Raw genomic sequence first — 21,471 nt, 5'->3', positions numbered from 1 at the left:
TGTGTCCGTAGAGATGGAGAGATGAGTCAACCCAAAATATAAAAGTGGACTTGGACTTGTAAGACTAAGCCATGGCTTGGGCTCCATGGGGTTAAGTGGACTGGGTCTGTACACGCAACCGGCCACGTAAGCGTTTTTAACGCTGTTAGGGGTTAAGTAGTGACGGAGACACAGTTTATGTGGGTTTGGGTATATTCACCGCGAAAAATAAAGATTGAGTGTAAAAGCGGAACAATGTATAAACATTGGGTATTTTCGCCGGTAATAACCCATTCTCGGGAGTCATGGTGGTTTGAATTGAGAGAATATAATATTGAAAACCCAAATCAAAAGAGAGAAAAATCCAACACGAGCTCTGCTTTGAGGAACCCAAAACATGGTGGTGTGTTTGTTTGTTGTCTGGTGTAGTCCCGAACAATCTCCACTCCATGTATGTAAATACCTACCAGTCTCGACTCAAACATTGGTCACGTGTTTGGGAGTTAAAGTAATTTTGGATCAATAAATACAAAGAAAGAACCAAATGAGGCCTTACCTTTCACACACCACGTAAGGGCCTGATAATAGGCCTATGAAGTTTGCTCTTTTCTTCCAAGAATCTCTCTATCTTTTCCACTTTTCCTGCGGTGAAGCTGCTCGGTCTTACTCATTGTCTCTCAGAAACCTTTTCCACTTTTTTATTTTGTTCTTTTCCCCAACAGTACATAATAATATTATTTTTATATTAATTATTTAAAGCAAAATAATCAAATTTATTGATATGCATTGCTAATTTTTATAAATAAAAAAATGAAAATAAAAACCCATCAAATCAAGCTAATTCTTAAATGCTTTGTCACTTCTTTTTGGTATCATTATTTCTGAATCCATATATCACAAGAATCTCTCGACTTCACTTGTTCCAAAATTATAAATTATTAAATTAACAAAAAGTGGTGGTTTCTACTTGTTCCAAGGTAACAAAAACCGCACTTTCTTTTGTTTTTTCTTTCTTTCCCACTTCAACGGCTCAAACCAAGTCAGCCATGGCCATGCGGGTGAGCCTAACCTTTCTTAACCAGTCCGTCTTTCTTCTTTTCTTCTCTTTCTCCCTATTCCTCCAAACCTCTTCCGCAACTAATAATGCTGCTCAAGCTCCATCACAAACGCTATCTACCATTCAGACCACGACCACAACCACAAACAGTGGCACTAATGGCGATTTCGCCGCTGGCCATCCTTCTCCGTCTTCAATGTCTCCCCCGCCGAATGAAAAACCTAGATTTTCTTCTTTCAAGCCGAGCATAGCTGTGATCGTCGGCGTTCTCACCACCATGTTCTCCATCACATTCCTTCTCCTTCTGTACGCAAAGCATTGCAAGCGTGGCAACCTTGTCGTCGTAGTCGGCGTCGGTGGTTATGGCGGCCATCACCACCACCCCATTTCCGGTAATACCTTATCGCTCACCGCGGCGGACCGCAAGAACTCCGGTATTGACAGGGCTGTTGTGGAGTCTCTACCTGTTTTCCGATTCGGATCTCTAATGGGCCACAAGGACGGTCTCGAGTGCGCCGTTTGCCTCAACCGGTTCGAAAGCTCGGAGGTCCTTAGACTCCTGCCAAAATGCAAGCATGCCTTCCACGTCGAATGCGTCGACACTTGGCTCGACGCTCACTCCACTTGTCCCCTCTGTCGTTACCGGGTCGACCCGGAAGACATACTTTTGGTCCTCGACGATACCAAGATCTTGTCCCAGAACGACACCGTTTCGGACACTGAGGCCGGAGTTTCAGATCCCTGCAACGCCGAAGATTTGGGTCCGGGTTTTCGGCGAGTGTCGGGTCGCCACTCGTCAGCCGGAGAAAGAGGGAGTAATGGGCTAATCCAAATAGTCGTTCAGAAACCGGAGGAGAACACATGTTGCAATGAAACGACGTCGTTGAGGAGGTCGCTTGATGGCTATTGGTGGTTAAGGAAGAAAAGGGATTCATCCGTCACCATTGGATGCTTTGACCGATCAAGAAAAGATGGGCTTCTGTTGACCACTCAAGACAGGACGATAAGCTCGGAGCAGCAACAGCAACGCAGTAGGTTCGAACACCGGATCATTGTATCGCCCGGATGTGGCGGTGGACTCCACCAGAGATGGAGCGATGTACAGCCGTCGGAGCTACTATATCTACGGTCAGAAATGATAATAAGCGACAGCCGTAGATTCTCATCTGCATCGGGATCACGCCCGTCAGCGACACGTCAGCATCTGTTGCATCAGAATAGCCAGGTGTCATTGCACTTGGACAAGGACGGAAAAGGACAAGAGGTCGAGAGGGAGGGAGGAGGAGAAAGAGAAAACATTGGCTCTGATGGTAACAGGATGAGTAGTAATAGTAATATTAGTTGTAGTAATGGCAGAAGAGTAATAAATTCACGAAGCGTGTCGGAAATCACGGGCCTTAGTAGGTACTCATCAAACGACAACGGTAGAACATCAAACGGCAGCCACCACCAGCGGCAACAAATGAGGCGTCATCATCAACGACAGGCAGCAGCCCAAGCGGGGCTGATGTCGAGATGGGTGGCTTGGCTTTCTCAGTTGCGGCCAGCTGTTGGGTCGGAACGCAACGCTCATTTGTGATTGGTAGTACTCTTCTTTAGTTAGAGGAGAGTGTGTAGGATTAAAGAAAAGAAGACCATAAGGTGGTGGGGCAAGTCCAACGACGACATTTCAGAATTATTAAATAGCATTACCAATTCGCCATACGGCAGACAAAAGCACGTTATAATTATTGGGAAACAAGGAAACAATGGGCAAAGAAAACCACGTGGAGAGAGGGGATAATACATACTCACTCATTTATTTCTTTTGGCATATTCTGACACATTTATATATATATATATTCTATTCTTTTTTAGATGTTCACCTTCTTTTGGAGTTGGACTTTAAATGGGTAACAACGGTTTATTACAAGGATTTTTCTTATAAGGGAAGATATTGGGCTGAGAAGTTTTGTACAAAAATTTTCTACTCAAGAAAATTAGATTGATTTAGGATTCCATTAATGAGAATTCATTTATTTATACTTCCATTTTATTCTTGTTGATTTTGGATGTAGAATTACATGTCTTGGATTTAGAATTAGAGATTTAATTAAGCAATTAGTCATTTAAGTCCATTACATTACTTATAAACTTATTTGTTTCACCAAATTTTTGTGCCTCTTTATTTACTGAATTATGTAAAGGCATTCATTTTTTATTTAAAAAATTACATACTGTGTTTTAATGGCAAAATTATTTAATTCAACTAACAAAAATTCATTTTTAATATATACAAATATAACGATAAATTTTATTATTAGAAAATCATTGATCATGGGTAAATAAATTAGAAAAAATTAATTATCAGATTAAAATGAAATATAGGCATATGAACAATCCTATATACATGTAGGCGGAATTAATATATAGAATGAACATATACAAAAAATGATCGAATATTGTATACCTCCAACCATTGCAATTGATAACCTCGATCTAGCTTTAGATCTAGAAAAGAAAAGAAATAGAAGTTAGAACGAGTACACGGTCTTCCAAGCTCTCACTAACTCTTTTAGATGGAGTTACTGAAAGTCAGAATGAGCAGTGAGCTTGGGGACCGGTACTCTATATTTATAGAGTGAGACCTACCATCAGAGTCTCTGCCACAGATTAAGATATTCTCTCAATCAGTTGGGATATGAAAAATCGGGTAACAACAAAATCAGGTAACAAATAATGTTGACCATTAATTAGAATATTTTGTCAATAAATTAAATATTGACTTTAATATATTAAATCAATTAGTTGTAACAAATTGATTTTATATACCAAATAAATAAATATTCTAACATTCTCCCACTTGGTCAGCATTTAAATTAATATATTACTTAAGCCCGACGATCATCGCTGTTAGATAATAAACACACGAATCATGGCGATAGGTCTTCTTTTTACGACGAGTATTATCTTCTATGTATTACAATATAGTTATTCAGGTCCTATGAAGATAAAATTTTCTCAAATAAAATTAAGATGCACATAAATATGAGAAAACATCAAAATAAGAGTTTCATTGATAATAACTTCAGTTTGTACAATAAATTTACATAAGGGAACCAAGTCCTATGTTCACTACGTGATCCTTGAATTTATGAGGTGGCAAGCCTTTCGTCATAGGATCAACAATCATCAATTCAGTGCTAATGTGTTGAATGACCACTTTATTTTCTTTAACACGTTCTCTCACGGCTAAGTACTTGATGTCGATGTGCTTGCTTCGACTACCACTCTTGTTGTTCTTAGCCATGAATACAGCAGCTGAATTGTCGCAGAACATTCTCAATGGCCTACATATAGAATCTACAACTCTAAGGCCTGAAATGAAACTCTTTAGCCATACACCATGCGATGTAGCCTCAAAACACGAAACGAACTCGGCTTCCATAGTAGAAGTAGAAGTCAAGGTCTGTTTGTTACTCCTCCATGATATAGCTCCACCAGCAAACATAAACACGTAACCAGAAGTTGATTTACATGAATCAGTACAACCAGCAAAGTCTGAATCTGAGTAGCCAACCACTTCTAGGTTGTCGGTTCATCTGAACATGAGTTTGTAATCCTTAGTACCCTGAAGATACCTCATAACTTTCTTTGCAGCTTTCTAGTGGTCTAATCCCGGGTTACTCTGAAATCTTCCTAGCATTTCGACAGCAAAGGCAATGTCGAGTCGTGTGCACACCTGAGCATACATCAAGCTTCCAACAGCAGAAGCATATGGGATGTTCTTCATTTCTTCCTTTTCAAAATCATTCTTTGGACACTGGCTCAAATTTAATTTATCACCCTTAACGATAGGAGCAACACTTGGTGAACAATCTTTCATCCGAAATCTCTCTAAAACTTTGTTAATGTAGGTTTCTTGAGATAGACCTAAGACACCTTTGAATCTATCTCGATGGACCTTAATGTCAATGACATAAGATGCATCACCCATATCCTTCATCTCAAAGTTCTTTGAGAGAAATTGCTTCACCTCATGTAGCATGCCCTTATCATTGGTTGCAAGAAGAATATCGTCCACATATAAAACAAGAAAACAAATCTTACTCCCACTGACCTTCTGGTATATACATTGATCCATGACATTCTCTTCAAATCCAAAAGAAGAGATGACATCGTGGAATTTTAAATACCATTGGCGAGACGCTTGTTTTAAACCATAGATGGACTTCTTAAACTTGCACACCAAATGCTCACCATCGCTAGAGGAGAATCCTTCTGGTTGTTTCATGTATACCTCCTCCTCTAGGTCACCATTTAGGAAGGCAGTTTTCACATCCATCTACTGCAGCTCTAAATCGAAATGAGCAACTAATGCCAGGATAACTCTGAGGGAATCTTTCTTAGATACCGGAGAAAAGGTCTCCGTGTAGTCAATTCCTTCTTTTTGAGTGAATCCCTTAGCAACGAGTCTCACTTTGTGTCTCTCAATGTTGCCTAATGAGTCTTTCTTTGTTTTGAAGACCCATTTACACCCAATAGCCCTCGCCCCATTAGGCAACTCAACAAGATCCCATACTCCGTTGCTCTTCATAGAATTCATTTCTTCATTCATGGCATTGTACCACAGTTCCGATTCTTTGCTATTCATAGCTTCTGAAAACGTTTCTGGATCATTTTCGGCTCCAATATTGTAGTCAGATTCTTACAAATACACAATGTAGTCACTAGGTATTGCCGATTTTGTTGTCCTAGTGGATCTTCTTAAGGCTACACCAGCAGGTTCTTGAGGAGCGGGTGGTTTAGCTTGTTGTTCAACAATTATAGGCAACTCCTGAACAACTTGATCCATTTGAACTTCAACATTGACTTGTGGATCTTCAACAATTGGCTGTGGTGGTTCAACATTCATTTGGACTGCAGGGGTGTTATCAACCACAATCAACCTTGATCTTGAGGTGGAGGGTTCTAAAGGATCTTTCTCAAAACCTAAGTCCTTGGATTGATCACTCCCTCTAATCAAGGCAATTTCAAGAAATTTTTCATTCCTTGATTCCACAATCCTAGTGCTATTAGATGGACAATAAAACTTGTAACTTTTAGACCTTTCAGCGTAACCAATAAAGTATCCACTTATGGTCCTTGGGTCCAGTTTCTTTTCTTGTGGATTGTATACCCTAACTTCAGATGGACATCCCCAAATGCGTACATGTTGCAAACTCGGGTTCCAACCTTTCCATAATTCAAAAGGAGTTTTGGAGACTACCTTGGTTGGAACTCGATTTAATATGTACACGGATGTCTTTAAAGCTTCAGTCCACAAGGATTTAGGAAGTTTAGGGTTGCTGCTAAGCATACTCCGCACCATGTCCATCAATGTTCGGTTTCTCCTTTCTGCAACACCATTTTGCTCGGGTGTACCGGGCTGTTGGGTTTTATGCCCTTATAAAACCATATCGGACATGTAGCACGATTTCATATTATCAATAAAAGTAGTAGAAATCATTTAGTTTGACAATTGTGTTGCTTGCTTGTTTTATTACATCATTATTGAAATAATACAAACATTTATAAAATCCCGAACATATGGATAGTTACAATTATAGTGACTAGGTCACAGTGGATTATAGTTGTAATTATATGTTCAAAAGAACGAGTCCTAAGATTAGATCAGTGCATTGGATTTTCACTGATTAGGCAATCTACGATATGATCTACTTACACATTCAGGGTGTGATGTCTTGTCCAAGGCTTCGACCAAGTAGATAAGATCAGATGTATTTAGTTATATCGGACTAGGACCGATGTTGATTATTGATTGATAAATAAGTATCGTTGTTATCAAATCTAATCAATGTCACAACGTTGACCATATATTAAGTCGATCTTAATTCTGAGTGATAATATTCTGCTAATTATATTATTTAAATCTTTTGACTTGTTCGTTACCAGCTTACCCTACGGTCTAGCCCATACTTACATCTTGGAGATTTATTAGTGTAATTGAGTGGGAGTATTATTCATAGATACGAAATCTATAACTTTTGTATGAGAAGTGAAAAGATGATTTCCTTAATTGCTTTGTTCAAAAGGTTAAATGATTGAGATCTCATTTCTATGATTAAGTTCACGGAAATATCATTTATAAGGAACTTAGTGGGAGTTAAGGATAAAATACTGATGAGGGGTAAAACGGTAATTTGCACCCAGCTCGTTAGTAAGTCATTGATAGAGGATTGACTGATTGTAATGGTTATAACAATGGATAACGTATTTATGGTTTTGAAAATACGTTCTATGAATTCAAGAGTTCAATTCCGAGTATATAGTGGAGTCACGAGGAATTAATAAGGTAGTGAAATTATTCGTAAATAAATTCACGGTAACTTGTTGGAGCTTGATTTCATGGATCCATGGTCCCCGCATCACCTTTGAGTAAATCATCTAGAATGTCTCAATTAATTGACTTAATTATCAATTAGGATTTTTAAAGTTGACTAGGTCAATTTTGGAAAATTTACAGAGATATGAGATATAGAGAATAAAAGAGAATCTTTGGGTAAATTTATTAATATTGATAAATTGGTATCAATATAAATAAGTAATATTAAATCAAGTTTCAAATTATAATTAGTTAATTTGAATAAGGATTTAATTAATTAATTAAAAATAAATAAAAAGGTTTTGAATTTAGGCCCAGTTGGGATTTAAATTCAAAACAAAGAGATTGGGCCCAAGTCCATTTATGGCAGCCCAAGACTTTTATTTTTGTTTATTATTTTTAATTAATTTAAATTTAAATAAATCCCATTAAGTTGCCTATATAAGGAATATGATATCTAGGGTTTTTTAAAAAAAAGAAGCAAGTCAGTCTCAGTTGATTTGGGTAAGTGAAAGCCTAGACACTCTAATCCTTTCTTAACCACAATCTCTTCTTCTCTTCAAGATCTCTATTTCATGTGTTGAGAACCAGCCCACACTAGTTCTAGGTTGATCAAAGGTTTGGTGAGGAAGACTGTGTTGCTGATCTTGTTCAATCTCTTGATAATACACTGCTACAGAAATGAATCAAGGGTTAGAGAGATTGAAGGATGGAGTTGTTCCAGTTCCGCTGCGTAATGTAAGTTTTTACTTTACTCTGTATTTGTATCAATTTCATAGGAGCATGTTCTAGGAATTTGCATGTTTGTTTGATAATATGTAAATTGCATGAAAATAAATAAAGATCCTGCAATGAGTTTTTCCAACACGGGCATGGTATATTGGGCAACAATCCCATTTTCTTGAAGAAACTTTGCAAAAGGGCCAGGTGCTTGTCCATGTTCAGTGTATCTACCATAATATTCTCAACCTCTATCTGATCTCACTATCTTAATTTGCTTATTGCATTGTTTCTCTACTTCAGCTTTAAATATCTTAAAGACATCTAACACTTCGCATTTGTTATGAAGTAAGTAGATATACATGTAGCGTGAGTAATCATCTATGAAAGAGACGAAGTATTTCTGACCAAATGAGTCCATGTCTGGACTACATATATCAGTATGTATGATTTCTAATAGGTCGGAACTACTTTGGACACCACTTTTCTTAGACTTGGAGGTATGCTTTCCCTTAATGCAATCCACACAAGTATCAAAATCAGTAAAATCTAAGGTATTGAGTACCCCATCTTTTACTAACCTTCTAATTCTATCAATGGAGATATGTCTCAATCTCTGTTGCCATAATGTAGAGGAATTCTCATTCATAATACATCTTTTAATGCCAGCGTGAACGTGCATAGTATTATAAGCAGTATTGTTCTGTAAATTAAGGCAGTAAAGAGCATTAGACAAAATACTATTTCCAATACATTCAGATTTATTATATAAATTAAAAGATTTTTCTGAAAATGTAAAGGAAAAACCAAAAGGTACAAGTCTTGAAACAGAAATCAAGTTTCTAGAGAAACTTGGTACATAAAATGTCTTTTCTAACTTTAAAACAAAGCCGCTACTTAAAATTAAATGGCACATTCCAATAGCCTCCACATGTGAGCCCATCTTGTTTCCGGATAAGATGCTTTGCTCACTTCCCACTGGCTTCGTTAGGTTTTGTAAACCCTACAAGGAATTTGAAATGTGAATTGTTGATCCAAAATCAATCCACCATGTGTTAATATTAACATTAGCCATATTAGATTCATAACATATGAAGGAAATTTGATTACCTTTGTCGTCCATCCATTTCTTGAACTTGGCACATTCCTTTTTCGCATGTCCCTTCTTTTTGCAGAAGAAACACTTGATGGAATCCTTCTTTATATCGCCTTGGGGATGCACTTTATTTTTCCCCTTGTCCTTCTTGGATGGTTTGCGTTTCTTGCCTTGGGTGGCCATGTGAGCACTTTCACCTTGTTCCTGCAGGAGCCTTGCTTCTTCTTGAGCACACATGGTTATCAGTTCATTGATACTCCATTTGTCCTTATGTGTGTTGTAGGAAATTTTGAAAGGCCCGTATTGAGGTGGAAGATTGTTAAGGAAGTAGTGGACCAGGAAGGTTTCAGGAATGACTACATCGAGCTTCTTCAGTTGAGCAGAAATGTCCCTCATCTTTGAAATATGTTCACTAACTCCTTTGACACCAGTGAGTTTTGTGGATGAGAACTGGTGGATGAGGTTGTTGTAAAGTGGTTTGTCCGAAGTGTCAAACTGCTCATCAATCAATTTGATCAAGTCTTTGACTTTCTCAGGCTGCTCCACCGATCCATGCATTCCCAGAGGGATCTTGGACATAATGAACATGATGCTAAGGCAATTGGATCACTCACATTTTTCATATAGTGCGATCTCAGCAGCAGTGCTAGTTGCAGTGATTGCAACAGGTTCGTCCTTCCTTATTGCGTAGTCCATGTCGGCGCAGCCTAAATGAAGAAGAACTCGTTCTTTCCAGATTTTGAAATTATCACCCCTAAGCTCAGGAATTTCGGTAAGGATTTCAGCGAAACTAGAGGATGATGAAGAAGCTGCATGAATAGGATTACAAACTTAGATTTTGAAGATTGAGGCTTAATGAAGTCATGTTTTACCAATGTATAACATGCTGAAGAATGAAATTTTATTAAACAAAAATTGCCCGTGGGCTAAATTTTTAATATAATAAAATTAGATGTATAGGATGATAGATTATTCAAACGAATTATTTGGGATAAATTAAGGTTTGATACTTCTATCTAAATTAAACTTTATGATAAAACTATTAAATTAATTTTCATAACTCCTGTGGGTAAATTAAGAAAATTAATTTAATATATTATCCTAATTAATTATATAAATATAATAAAATCCCTGTGGGGTAAAATTATTATAACTATATAATTAATCACAATTTATGTCCATTATGTGATAATTTCAAATTAATATATAATTTTATATAAATAAAGATGCTGTGACTACTCCCTAATTATGTAAAATTATATGGTTCACTAGACATTATGTTTCAGGCTCTAAGGAAACCTAAGAACAATTTCGTTATAACATAATAGGCAATCACAGAGAGTAGTGCTCCTAGTGTGGTCGTCCGAAAATCATTAAAAACCGTTCTAGATTGAGCATTTGTCTCAGTTTCATGCGCTCTTATGTCAACCACAAAATTGTTTATGAATTATTCATAATTTTATTCACCCTAAATGTTTTATGAATATTTTATGAATATTAATGTGCCAAATATTATTCAACCTATCTTAATGTTTGAATATAATCTAAATATATCTAGCACAATAATGGAATATATAACGTATTTAAAATAATAAAGTCATACATATAAAATAAAGATAATTATACTTAGAATAAATTTGCATGAATAATAATAAAATAATCATACAATTAGCATAATTAACTATATGTACGAAAATAAATACAATAATTCTATATATATGTTTGGCAGAAATATTCATGCTAAAGAAGACAATAAAATCATTTATTGATTTGGTGAATTAATAAAATAATTGCACAAACTTAATTGTAAAACAAAAAATAATTACATTCTTAAAATAACACAATTATTTAATATTGCATGAATAAAATAAATATACCATGCAATAAATACACCAAAATCAAGTAATTGCACATTTTAATTAATTTCCAAATATATAATTTATCAAAATTATATGTTTTAATTAAATTGGCAAAAATTAAAAATGAAATTTATTGTCTAAATAAGCATTAAAATCAAGAAAATAATAAAATCCCAAAATAAATAAAGAAAATGCAATTTTTCAGAATTTTCTTCAATTTTTCTTAATTATTTTTTTTTAATCTGCCACTGGGAAAACGACTTTTCCCCTTAGAATCGTCGTTTGACCCGTCAAACGACGAGTCGTTTATTGTCTGTAGGTGGGAAACGACGTGCCGTTTCCCATGTAGTGGGATGTAAGCCTTGTCAAAACGACAAGTCGTTTTTCTTCATAAACCCAAGAAACGACATGTCGTTTCTGTCGTCTTCTTCAGCCTTCCGGGTCGTTTTGATCCGGTTTCCTGTAAACGGATCACGGGACCTGGTCTCCAAACCCGACTGGAAAACCCCATTTTGACGTCGATTTTTAAGATTTTAAAGCCCAGATCAATTAGAAAACTTTATATGAAGAGATTCATGGCTTTATATTGATTAAAAATCAACAAAAAATCGAACTTTAAGATCAAAATTGTTTTTGGGCATAACCGGATTCGTTAAAAAAAAAATTCAGACAATGAGTTGGAAAACTCGTTTTTAATGCATAAAATCATTTGAAAATATAAACTTAAGGATTTCTAATGATGTGGAGATTGAAAAACCGGTGTTGAATAAAAAAAAAACAAAATATTAAGGCATTAAAAACTTTTAGGTATGTACACAAATGAATATATATGTGAATAATTATGTTTATATTACCAAAAATATGTTAGATATAACATATACGTAAACACAAAACAATACAAACACAATCAAATTACCAAAAGAAAATTTTGAGATATACGGTCAATACATATCCGAAAATTATAGATATATATATATATTTATATGAATATGAATATAAATATAAAGGCATATATAAATCAAATAAATATATATGGAGATAAAATTAGCAAGGCAGAGATGATTATGGCGATTGATACCAAATGTTAGATTAAAATGAAATATAGACATATGAACAATCCTATATACATGTAGGCGGAATTAATATATAGAATGAACATATACAAAAGATGATCGAATATTGTATACCTCCAGCCATTGTAATTGATAACTTCGATCTAGCTTTAGATCTAGAAAAGAAAAGAAACAGAAGTTAGAACGAGTACACGGGCTTCCAAGCTCTCACTAACTCTTTTAGATGGAGTTACTGAAAGTCAGAATGAGCAGTGAGCTTGGGGACCGGTACTATATATTTATAGAGTGAGACCTACCATCAGAGTCTCTGCCACGGATTGAGATATTCTCTCAATCAGTTGGGATATGAAAAATCGGCTAACAACAAAATCAGGTAACAAATAATGTTGACCATTAATTAGAATATTTTGTCAATAAATTAAATATTGACTTTAATATTTTAAATCAATTAGTTTTAACAAATTGATTTTATATACCAAATAAATAAATATTCTAACATTAATTAGATTTTTTTTAGAATATATTTGAGATTGCAATGAAATATTCCTAAACTTTCTTGCTTTATATGCTTGGTGGTGTAAATTTTTGTTCCTTGTACTATGAAGGTGTAAGAGATGAAACAATAAGCAGCGATTGTTGCTTGAATGTTAGACGATGTCATCGAGTACGGTACAAACTCAAGAACTAGCAGTCGCTTTTTCCTTAGATAATAGTGTGGGATTATACCAAGGTAGTACTTTGGTTGTAGTCTCACATTGAAGAGAGCTTTCAGTATGGAATGTCTTCCAGTTGAAATTCCTTTTTGAGAGAGTCTAATCCTCAAGCATAACTTTAAAAATGAATGGAGAGGAAAGATATTCCTTTTATAGGCAAATGGAAGTGCTCCTTAGCGGTTGGAATAGGTTAAGCTTCCAAGACAAGACTCGGTCATTGATTATGCAGTATGAAGGAAGCTACATCATAAGCTCACAAGAGAATTCTTAGGGAAGTAAAAAGAAGCTACAACTCCTTGTCAATGTGACGGAGAGGAACACTATCTTTTGTGTGGTACATTTTCCTAGACATTGTACATTACAAACATCTGGTTGATCAATCCATAGCATATTTCAAATTCCAAGACCCAATTGTCAACTGAGAGAGTGACACCTAGCACCTAAGGAACGAGGGGCATTCCCGAAGCCAAAGGATTGTCCTAAAGACCTTGGGCTATACCAAGGTGTTACACATTGAGGTGTTAAAATACAAAGCCTAATTCCGTCTTACACATTATAATGAAGGTGAGAAATTTGAACTTGAGTTGTCGATATTTAAAAATTATAATTTTTAATGATGATTTTAAGTAAATTGACCAAGTCTCGAGCCATTGCGTTCACACACTGCCTTAGGCCTTAAAGACTTATAAGTCTACAACAAATGACCTATTGCTTGGCAAGTGGTGACGTATTGGCAAGTGCATTTTCGGTTACAAATTTTGTATTTTAAAAGCTCTAATAAATTATATATTTTTGAGTTGAGAAGCCTTGATTACATTTTTTTCTCTGTCTAGCTCTCAATAACACAATTTGTCTAAGAAAATCACCAAGAATTTCTTGACTTATGTGATTTTCAAGGCTTGTTACATACACTTATTATTTAGCCATTGTAGAAGCTTCAAGCAACTTGAAAAATGCTTGAAATATAAATTTTGGACAACGATTCTCATCGCGGCAAGCTTTGGTTCAATGATTTCAGTTTCTACGACATAGAGACGTTTTGGTTTTGTTTTTGAGTTTCCCTTCATTATTTTAGTTTTCTCTTTTTCATATCTCTCTTGTATTCTTTGTTTAGATTTGTATTTTTAGGGTGTTTCATTCTCACTTTCCCAATATTCAAAATCTCTATTTCTTTAGGCTTTGAGTTCTTGTTTACATTATCATAGAAGAAAACTCGTTTGTTTAAGCTATAAAGTTTATGACGCATGATTTTGTAAGGCTAGATAGGTTTGATGGCTCAAACTTCATTCATTGGCAAGACAAGATAAAGTTCATCCTCCCCACTTTGAAGGTCTCGTACATATTAGACAAGGATTTAAAGGCTTTGTCTCCACCCAAGGAAGATGACTCCCCATAACCACGATTGATGTATTGTCACTTGGCAAGTGGCGATGTGTCACCATTTGCTGACTTGGCAAGTGCATTTTTTACTCCATATTTTGTGTTTTAAAAGCTCTAATCCAATTTGTTAAGAATAATGACAATGCATACACTATAAATGAGATATTTTAGAGTTAAGAAGCCTTGATTATCATACTTCTTTCTCTGACCTCTTTCTCTAGCTCTTAAGAACTTACATTTTCTCCAACAACAAAAAAATCCTAAGAATTAATTGACTTGTGTGATTTTCAAGGCTTGTTAATCCAATTTCTCATTTTCTCATTTTAGAAGCTTCAAACAACTTGGTAAAGACCTGTAATAGAGATTTTGGATAGTAATTCTCATAATGGCAAGCTTTGGTTTAAGGATTTTGGCTTTCACAACATAGAGTTGTTTTGGTTTCATTTTTTAGTTTCTCTTCATTATTCAAGTTTTCTCTTTTGATATCTATTTTGTATATTTTCTTTCTAGAGTTTTATTTTTTGGCCGATGTATTCTCACTTTTCCAACAAAAAGGTACATACCTAATGACTTTGAGTTGTCTATGAGTAGAGAATCTACTAGGCTTAAGACGTGTCCACAAAGATGGTCTTAAGTTGGTCCAGGCCTGAACCTAACATCCCAGGTCTAATTATTGTGCTTAGGGAAAATACCCCTAAATATTTGACACATAAGTTTGGCAGACGTATGAAGACATTCAATATGTTTTTGCCTTTACAACCCTTTGACTTGAAGCCTCGAGGATGTAGACATAAGGGGTTAACAGGTTACATAATCTGACAGTGATCGTGGCAAAGTAGAGCCTTTGAAATTATCGAGTTGTTGAATTTTCATCAAGGCTCCTTGGGTCTTAGTAAAAAACAGAAGCTCACCTCAGGCCAGGTTCTAGTTGGAAGAGGCTGACACCACTTTACTCTAGAGGCGACGATATGCGTGCACATCTTTTCCCTACCACCTGCATGTTCATGACAAGCATGCACTATCGAATGGTGATCATGGAAAGAGCAAAGCCTTTGGACTCCCTACGTCGTCGAGCCTTCATCAAGGATCTTCACACCTTATTAGTAGGAAGAGCGAGCTTTGCCTCAAGTTAAGACCATGCTAGATAAGGCTGATGTCACTACTTTTCATGGTGACCTTCAAGTCTTTTGCCTTGGTTCACGTATTGTTGGAAATTGGCAATTAATGCCATTAATGCATGAAACAACAATGAGAAGTGTGTAGGTTGCTTTAGTTTATGAGAGTCATTATGAGTTGTTCGTTACAAATGCGATGATCCACATAAGGTCTATGTGGCAAGATCTTGGCCCTAATTCCAGTTGGATAGTTACGATTAGCTTTCAGTCTCTTGCCTCTTCATGATGTGAGCCTCAGGTAGTTGAGGCGATATGTCTTCATTGTATTTCACATTTGGTGTAATCTACAAATTTCAAAGGATGATCGAATGGCCATGGTGCAGCCTTCAGCCACGAAGACTAATTATGGCAACTCTTTGGTATCGAGCTTTATCTTAGTTGTTGGATTGATCCAAGTATGGGGGAAAACTGCAACATATTGAATTTTGACATTGATTTATTGGGAAATTAATAATGAATTTTAATATTAATACCTATGATGAAGGTGTGAAATAATCTTGGCAGAAAATTTGGAAATTTTAGAAAATATTTTATAATTAATCTAGACTTAAAAATAAATAACTTTGGTTTTGGAAGTTAACTAATATTCATTATAGTTTGGTAAATGTAAATTTTGCAAGATAGTTGCTTTTGGTCCAATACCATAAATCGAGTTATGGTTAATAAATATAAAACCAAAGAGAATTTAACATTTTTAATTGGAAAAAAGAGTTCCTAAAATTTTATTAATACTTTTTCCTTAAATTAGTTTTCAAATATAAAATAATGGTTCAAGAACCAACTAATTACAAGCTAAAGGATTTCAAGTTACAAATTTTACAAAATGACCATAAAATCTAAAATTTCAAGCTTAAGATTTATAAGTAAAAATATATGTATTTCTTTTAAGTATTAATTAAGCTTAAAACCAACCAGAAGGATTTAAATGTTAAGTTGATTGGGTATGTATAAGAATAAGATAAGTTTAAGGTATTTTGAGCTAAGAAACATGAGTGGTATTTTATGGCACGACTACTAAATAATAATTAAAATTAGAACAAATCAATGAAGAAATAAATGGAAATAAAAGAAAAGAAGAATGAGAATCATTATTGACATTATGTTGTTTAGTAACCTGACTTTTGGAACTTTTAATATTTAATACTATGGTTATCTTATTCCAAATTATATTTTAGAATTTAATTCAAGAAAAGATTTAGATTTTATCGTAGCTGAGAAATTGGTAAAATTCAGATTTAACTCAAAAATCCCATTGAGGAAAAATCTCAGAATAATTATTTGAAATGTATTAAATTATGGCAAAAACTATTTTATTTGGACACTAAAATATTATTATTAATAAAAAATATTTAAGCAAAATTCTTAGAAAAAGAATTTATTATTAGAAAATACCACAAATTGGTGAAGTTAAGCCTTATAAGCATAGTTGTGAAATTTTCCTGAGTTGAATTATATTTCACATACTAAGGAAATTATTAAATGTATTTAGATAGATTTAAATAAATGTTAGTGTCGCACTTGAATTAAATTTACTCTTAGTTGAATTAATTAAAGTGTTGATGTGATATAATTAAAATGGGTAAATATAACTTTTGGTTAAGCAGTTTATGCTTTATTTTTTTTGGATTTATTAAAATAGAAAAATGGGGCAAATGGCTTAGCATGTGATGACCACCCCCCCTTAATGGACCAATGAGATTGAAGATTGGTGATCAAGGTAGAAGGAGAAAAGACTTAGGTATTCATTAGCTCACTTTTCAAGTTATCTCTCTCTCTCTCTTTTTAGTAAAATACAAGCTCCTTTCTTGCAAGCTTTAGAGGTAAGAACAAAGTGGTAAGTGAAGTTGTGTTCTTGTTTTGGTGATTCTTTTTTTTTTTTCCTTCTCAAGGCTGAACCCTCACTCTCTTATCTCCTTTTATTTCTGCAACTCCAAGCTTCAAACTCCTCATCAACATGCATGCTTGAAGGCTTAGGGTTTCTACATAAGCTAGAGGAAGATCAAGTACATGCATGTGCTTTAGAGAACCTAAGGTGAGTTCTTAGCTAGGGTTTCATGATTTCCAATTCTTTTCTCCTTCTTTTCTTAGGATCTTCAGTTGATCTAACCTCTAGAGTCTTTGAAGGTCTCCTTACAAGCAAGAGGGAACATAAATCTTGAAGAGCACATCCATTTTCAAGTTTGAACTACAAGACATAAAGTTTTGAGGTTTAAGCTAGATGTTGTAAGTTAAGTTTAAAAATCTATTTTTTACATGTGTAAGGTTTTTTTTTTAATCTTTGCTGGCTGTTGTAATATGTATATAATAGATAAATGGCGATGGATGATACATGCAAGGGGATTAGGACTCATTTAGATGAGGGAATCTAAAGTTCCATAGGGTTAGGGAAAAAAATCTAAAACGGACACTTTTGAGCTTTGACTTCCAACAAGTAGTCTAACTCTTCCAACTCACTATATTTTACGTATTTTTATTTTGATAAATCAATAATTAAGAAGATTGGATAATTTTAGACGCTTGAAACATTAAAAAAGATTAAGAATTCTTTAAGTTATGACCATTATAAGTTTGTTATGTAAAACTATTTTTTTTGTCTTTAGCATATTTGACCTACGGGTTTTGTAATACCCTGAATTTGCTAATAAAGCTTAGTGCATTGATTAGTGTACTGGAAGGGCATAAACACATATTATGTGCATTTTGATGGTTATATGAATGATTATATGAATTGCGTGAGTCATATTATAATATGACTATTGTAGCATGTTTAGGTGTATTAAGTATGCATGTGGGCCCGTTTCTTATTAGAAGGGTATTTTCGTAATTTTGACCCGTTGAGGGTATATTTATAAATATGCGTGCTTCGTGATTGAAACCACATTATTATGTGGATATATTTGAGTTATTCGGCACGAGACGACCATTTTTGAGCAATTTAGTGGTTAAGTCACAATGAGGTTAAGATACCCGGCTTAGGAAAGCATACTACGACACTTAGAGTGTTTTTTTAAAAAATTTAACTAATTTTGTGAAATAATAATAAAGTGTTATGCTAGGTTCAGTCATACGAGCAGATGTTATAATAGCAATTGTAATATCAAAATGAAATATCCTTACACCGCGAGCAATTGCTGTTCGAATGTAATTAGAAATATTAAAAGTAATTAAAACTACTTTAGGCAGCAAATTGTCTTAACACCGCGAATAGACTTTTCGAGTGTTTTAGTTACATAAATTTTTTAATTACTGTGTAGCTGAAGGGGGGGGGGGGGGGTCCTGTTGAGGTTGTTGATCAACGGAGGTTCCAACTTCCTCCTCGGTACCATTGACGCCCGTTGCCAAGGAAATTCCATAACATGTAAAAGTAGATAAAAGTAGCTCCTCGGAACCTCTCCAAGTTTTGGGCATTTTGCGCTTCGAGCAGCTTCACTCGATCCTCCAGAATGTTGGCCTCCTTCATGCTTGCCTCCAGATATTCTTGCAGCTTGGATGCCTCTTTATAGTTGGTCTCGGAGGCTTCCTTGAGTTTGTCCTTAGCTGCAATAGTCTTAGCCAGATCTTCTTGGCTCTTCTTCAACTCCTCGGTTAAAACACCAGTTTTGTCTTCAGCTGCCTTAACTTGGCCTCCCATGCGTTGATCTCCTCAGCATGTTTTGAGTCAACCTCCTCGGCCCAGCGCCAACCGTTGTTCACGGTAGGAAGACCTTGCGAACAGTGGAAAGATGAAGCTATTAGAGCTAATCAAAAGAAATGTTGTTCGACTAAAATAAAATACAAAATAAACTTATGGTGAGGACTTCGTTGAACCCACGAGCAAGGACCTGGCTAGGTTTCAGCGAAGGGAGAGAGGCAAAGGCCTCTTGGCTGCGGCGGTGCTTGGCTATTTTCTGAAGTTTATCGTTTGTCGAGCTATAAGCGTTGCTCAACAATTCTGCCACCAAAGATCCTCCTGCCTGGTCAGTGGAGGGCTCGTTGCGAGGAGGAGGAGGAGGAGGAGGTGTAGTTGTTCTAGAAGGAATGGAAGCTGGAGGGTCTTCTGTTCGAGCCTTTTTTCTTGATGGTTCCCCATTGGCTTCTCCAGAATTTTTCTTGCTCGATTTCTTCGAGCTCGCTGGTTTACCTTCGGAGGCGTAGATGTCGAACGCATTGTCAGTTTGCATGACTACAAGAAAAATAAACACGAGCATATATGTCAAGAAATAGTTTTCTATGATAAGGAAACAAATTAAAATAAATTCTAAGTAGTATACGCGAACTACAATTATTGGTCGCTACGTTATCTAAGGAACTACTACTACACTCACTATCTGCCTCGAAGAAGTCCAAACTAAAACTACTGGTCGGAAAATTAAAATTGTCGTCCCTATTGAATAGATGATAAGGGATGGGTAATGTATCTAAAAGTGAAAAATCTATACCGTTCTCGTCAGAGATTCAAGTATAGGACCACCTTATTCGGGTAATTTTTGTTTTCCTCTCCCATGTTGGGGAGGGATATTGGTTGGTCGAGTGTTGGGGTTGGGCTCTCGAATGGTCACTCCCGTTGGTCAACTCCTTTAGGGCTATGACACATCTTGTTGCTGCTTGGGGTTTTCTTATTCTTCAGTTCCATCTCCAGTGGCACTCCCTGCACTTGATTCTCTCACCTCTTGGTGAGGCTCAAGAAGGCCAACCAGCCTCAAATTTCTTTCCGTGACCAACTCCATGGCGCTTTTTTCTATATGCGTCATGCTTGCCAGGGCTACAACTCTTATCTCCATCTCTGGAGTGGGTTTTGGTCAATACCATGGACCTAGGCACAATGTAAACTGACTAAGAACAAGGAAAATATACAAAGCAAATAGAAGAATGTCGAGCAGAGATTAAAGAGTTTGCCTCCTCACGTGAAGGCCATGTTGTTTGCGACCAAGTTGGTCACGAGGAAGTACTCTTGGAAGTACTTTCCCACGTTGGATTTATAAGTTATATCACTCAAGAATGTGCGACCAGATTCCTGGTGATTGTAATGCCCTACTACCCAGGGACCGTTACGGTGTGCAAGCAAGTACAAATGACTAGTAAGTCTCTTGCTCTGAGGTAGATGACTAATAAGTCTCTCGCTCTGAGGTAGATGACTAATAAGTCTCTCTGAAGTAGATTATTAATAAGTCTCTCTCTGAATAGACGACTAATAAGTCATACTCTGTATAGATGACTAATAAGTCTATCCCTGTGTATATGACTGGTAAGTCTACCTCTGTATAGATGACTAATAAGTCTATCTCTGAGTAGATGACTAATAAGTCTATCTCTGAGTAGATGACTAATAAGTCTATCTCTGAGTAGATGACAAATAAATCTATCTCTGAGTAGATGACTAATAAGTCTATCTCTGAAGTAGATGACTAATAAGTCTCTCTCTGAATAGATGACTAATAAGTCATACTCTATATAGATGACTAATAAGTCTATCCCTGTGTAGATGACTGATAAGTTTATCCCTGTGTAGATGACTGATAAGTCTATCTCTGAAGTAGGTGACTAATAAGTCTCTCTCTGAATAGACGAATAATAACTCATACTCTGTATAGATAATTGATAAGTCTATCTCTGTTTAGATGACTGATAAGTCTATCTCTGAGGTCCCACACCCTCCTAGCGATGTGACGTATCAGTCACCTGAGCTTATAGCCCTGACTCTATGTAACTAGTCTTTAGACTAGACAATCGCTTTTGTTTTCATCGAACTTAAGGTTGGTCAAGCATATCATGCTTATGTTGATTAGATCTAATCTTTTCGGCTTGCGTTAAACACACTAATACCGTTCTTAACTCATAAGCCAATACCATACTACCAGTGCCCAGTACCACTGCCAAACTCGACTAATAAGTCACAGCTTCACAAGCAATATTGACACCATTGTCGTTGTTGACTAATAAGTCAATACCATACACAAATAAGCAAAGCTGCTATGCATTTACTATGCAATCAATGTCCATATATAGAGCACTCAACATGCCTCATCAACAATTACCAGCATAATTATAACCATGCACCTTCAAACATCCAGATATA

General features: G+C 35.7%; 1 protein-coding gene across 1 annotated transcript; it reads left to right on the top strand.

Moving 5' to 3' along the window:
• The first annotated feature begins 775 nt into the window (after positions 1–775).
• LOC133800330 (RING-H2 finger protein ATL43) lies at positions 776–3,220 on the top strand. The gene has a single exon (XM_062238290.1). The coding sequence runs from the start codon at positions 1,026–1,028 to the stop codon at positions 2,613–2,615; it is 1,590 nt and encodes a 529-aa protein (XP_062094274.1). The 5' UTR covers positions 776–1,025; the 3' UTR covers positions 2,616–3,220.
• The last annotated feature ends 18,251 nt before the right edge of the window (positions 3,221–21,471 follow it).

The sequence above is a fragment of the Humulus lupulus genome, chromosome 1 (genome assembly GCF_963169125.1).
Source record: "Humulus lupulus chromosome 1, drHumLupu1.1, whole genome shotgun sequence".
NCBI lineage: Eukaryota > Viridiplantae > Streptophyta > Magnoliopsida > Rosales > Cannabaceae > Humulus > Humulus lupulus.
This window is presented reverse-complemented; position numbering and strand designations above follow the sequence as displayed.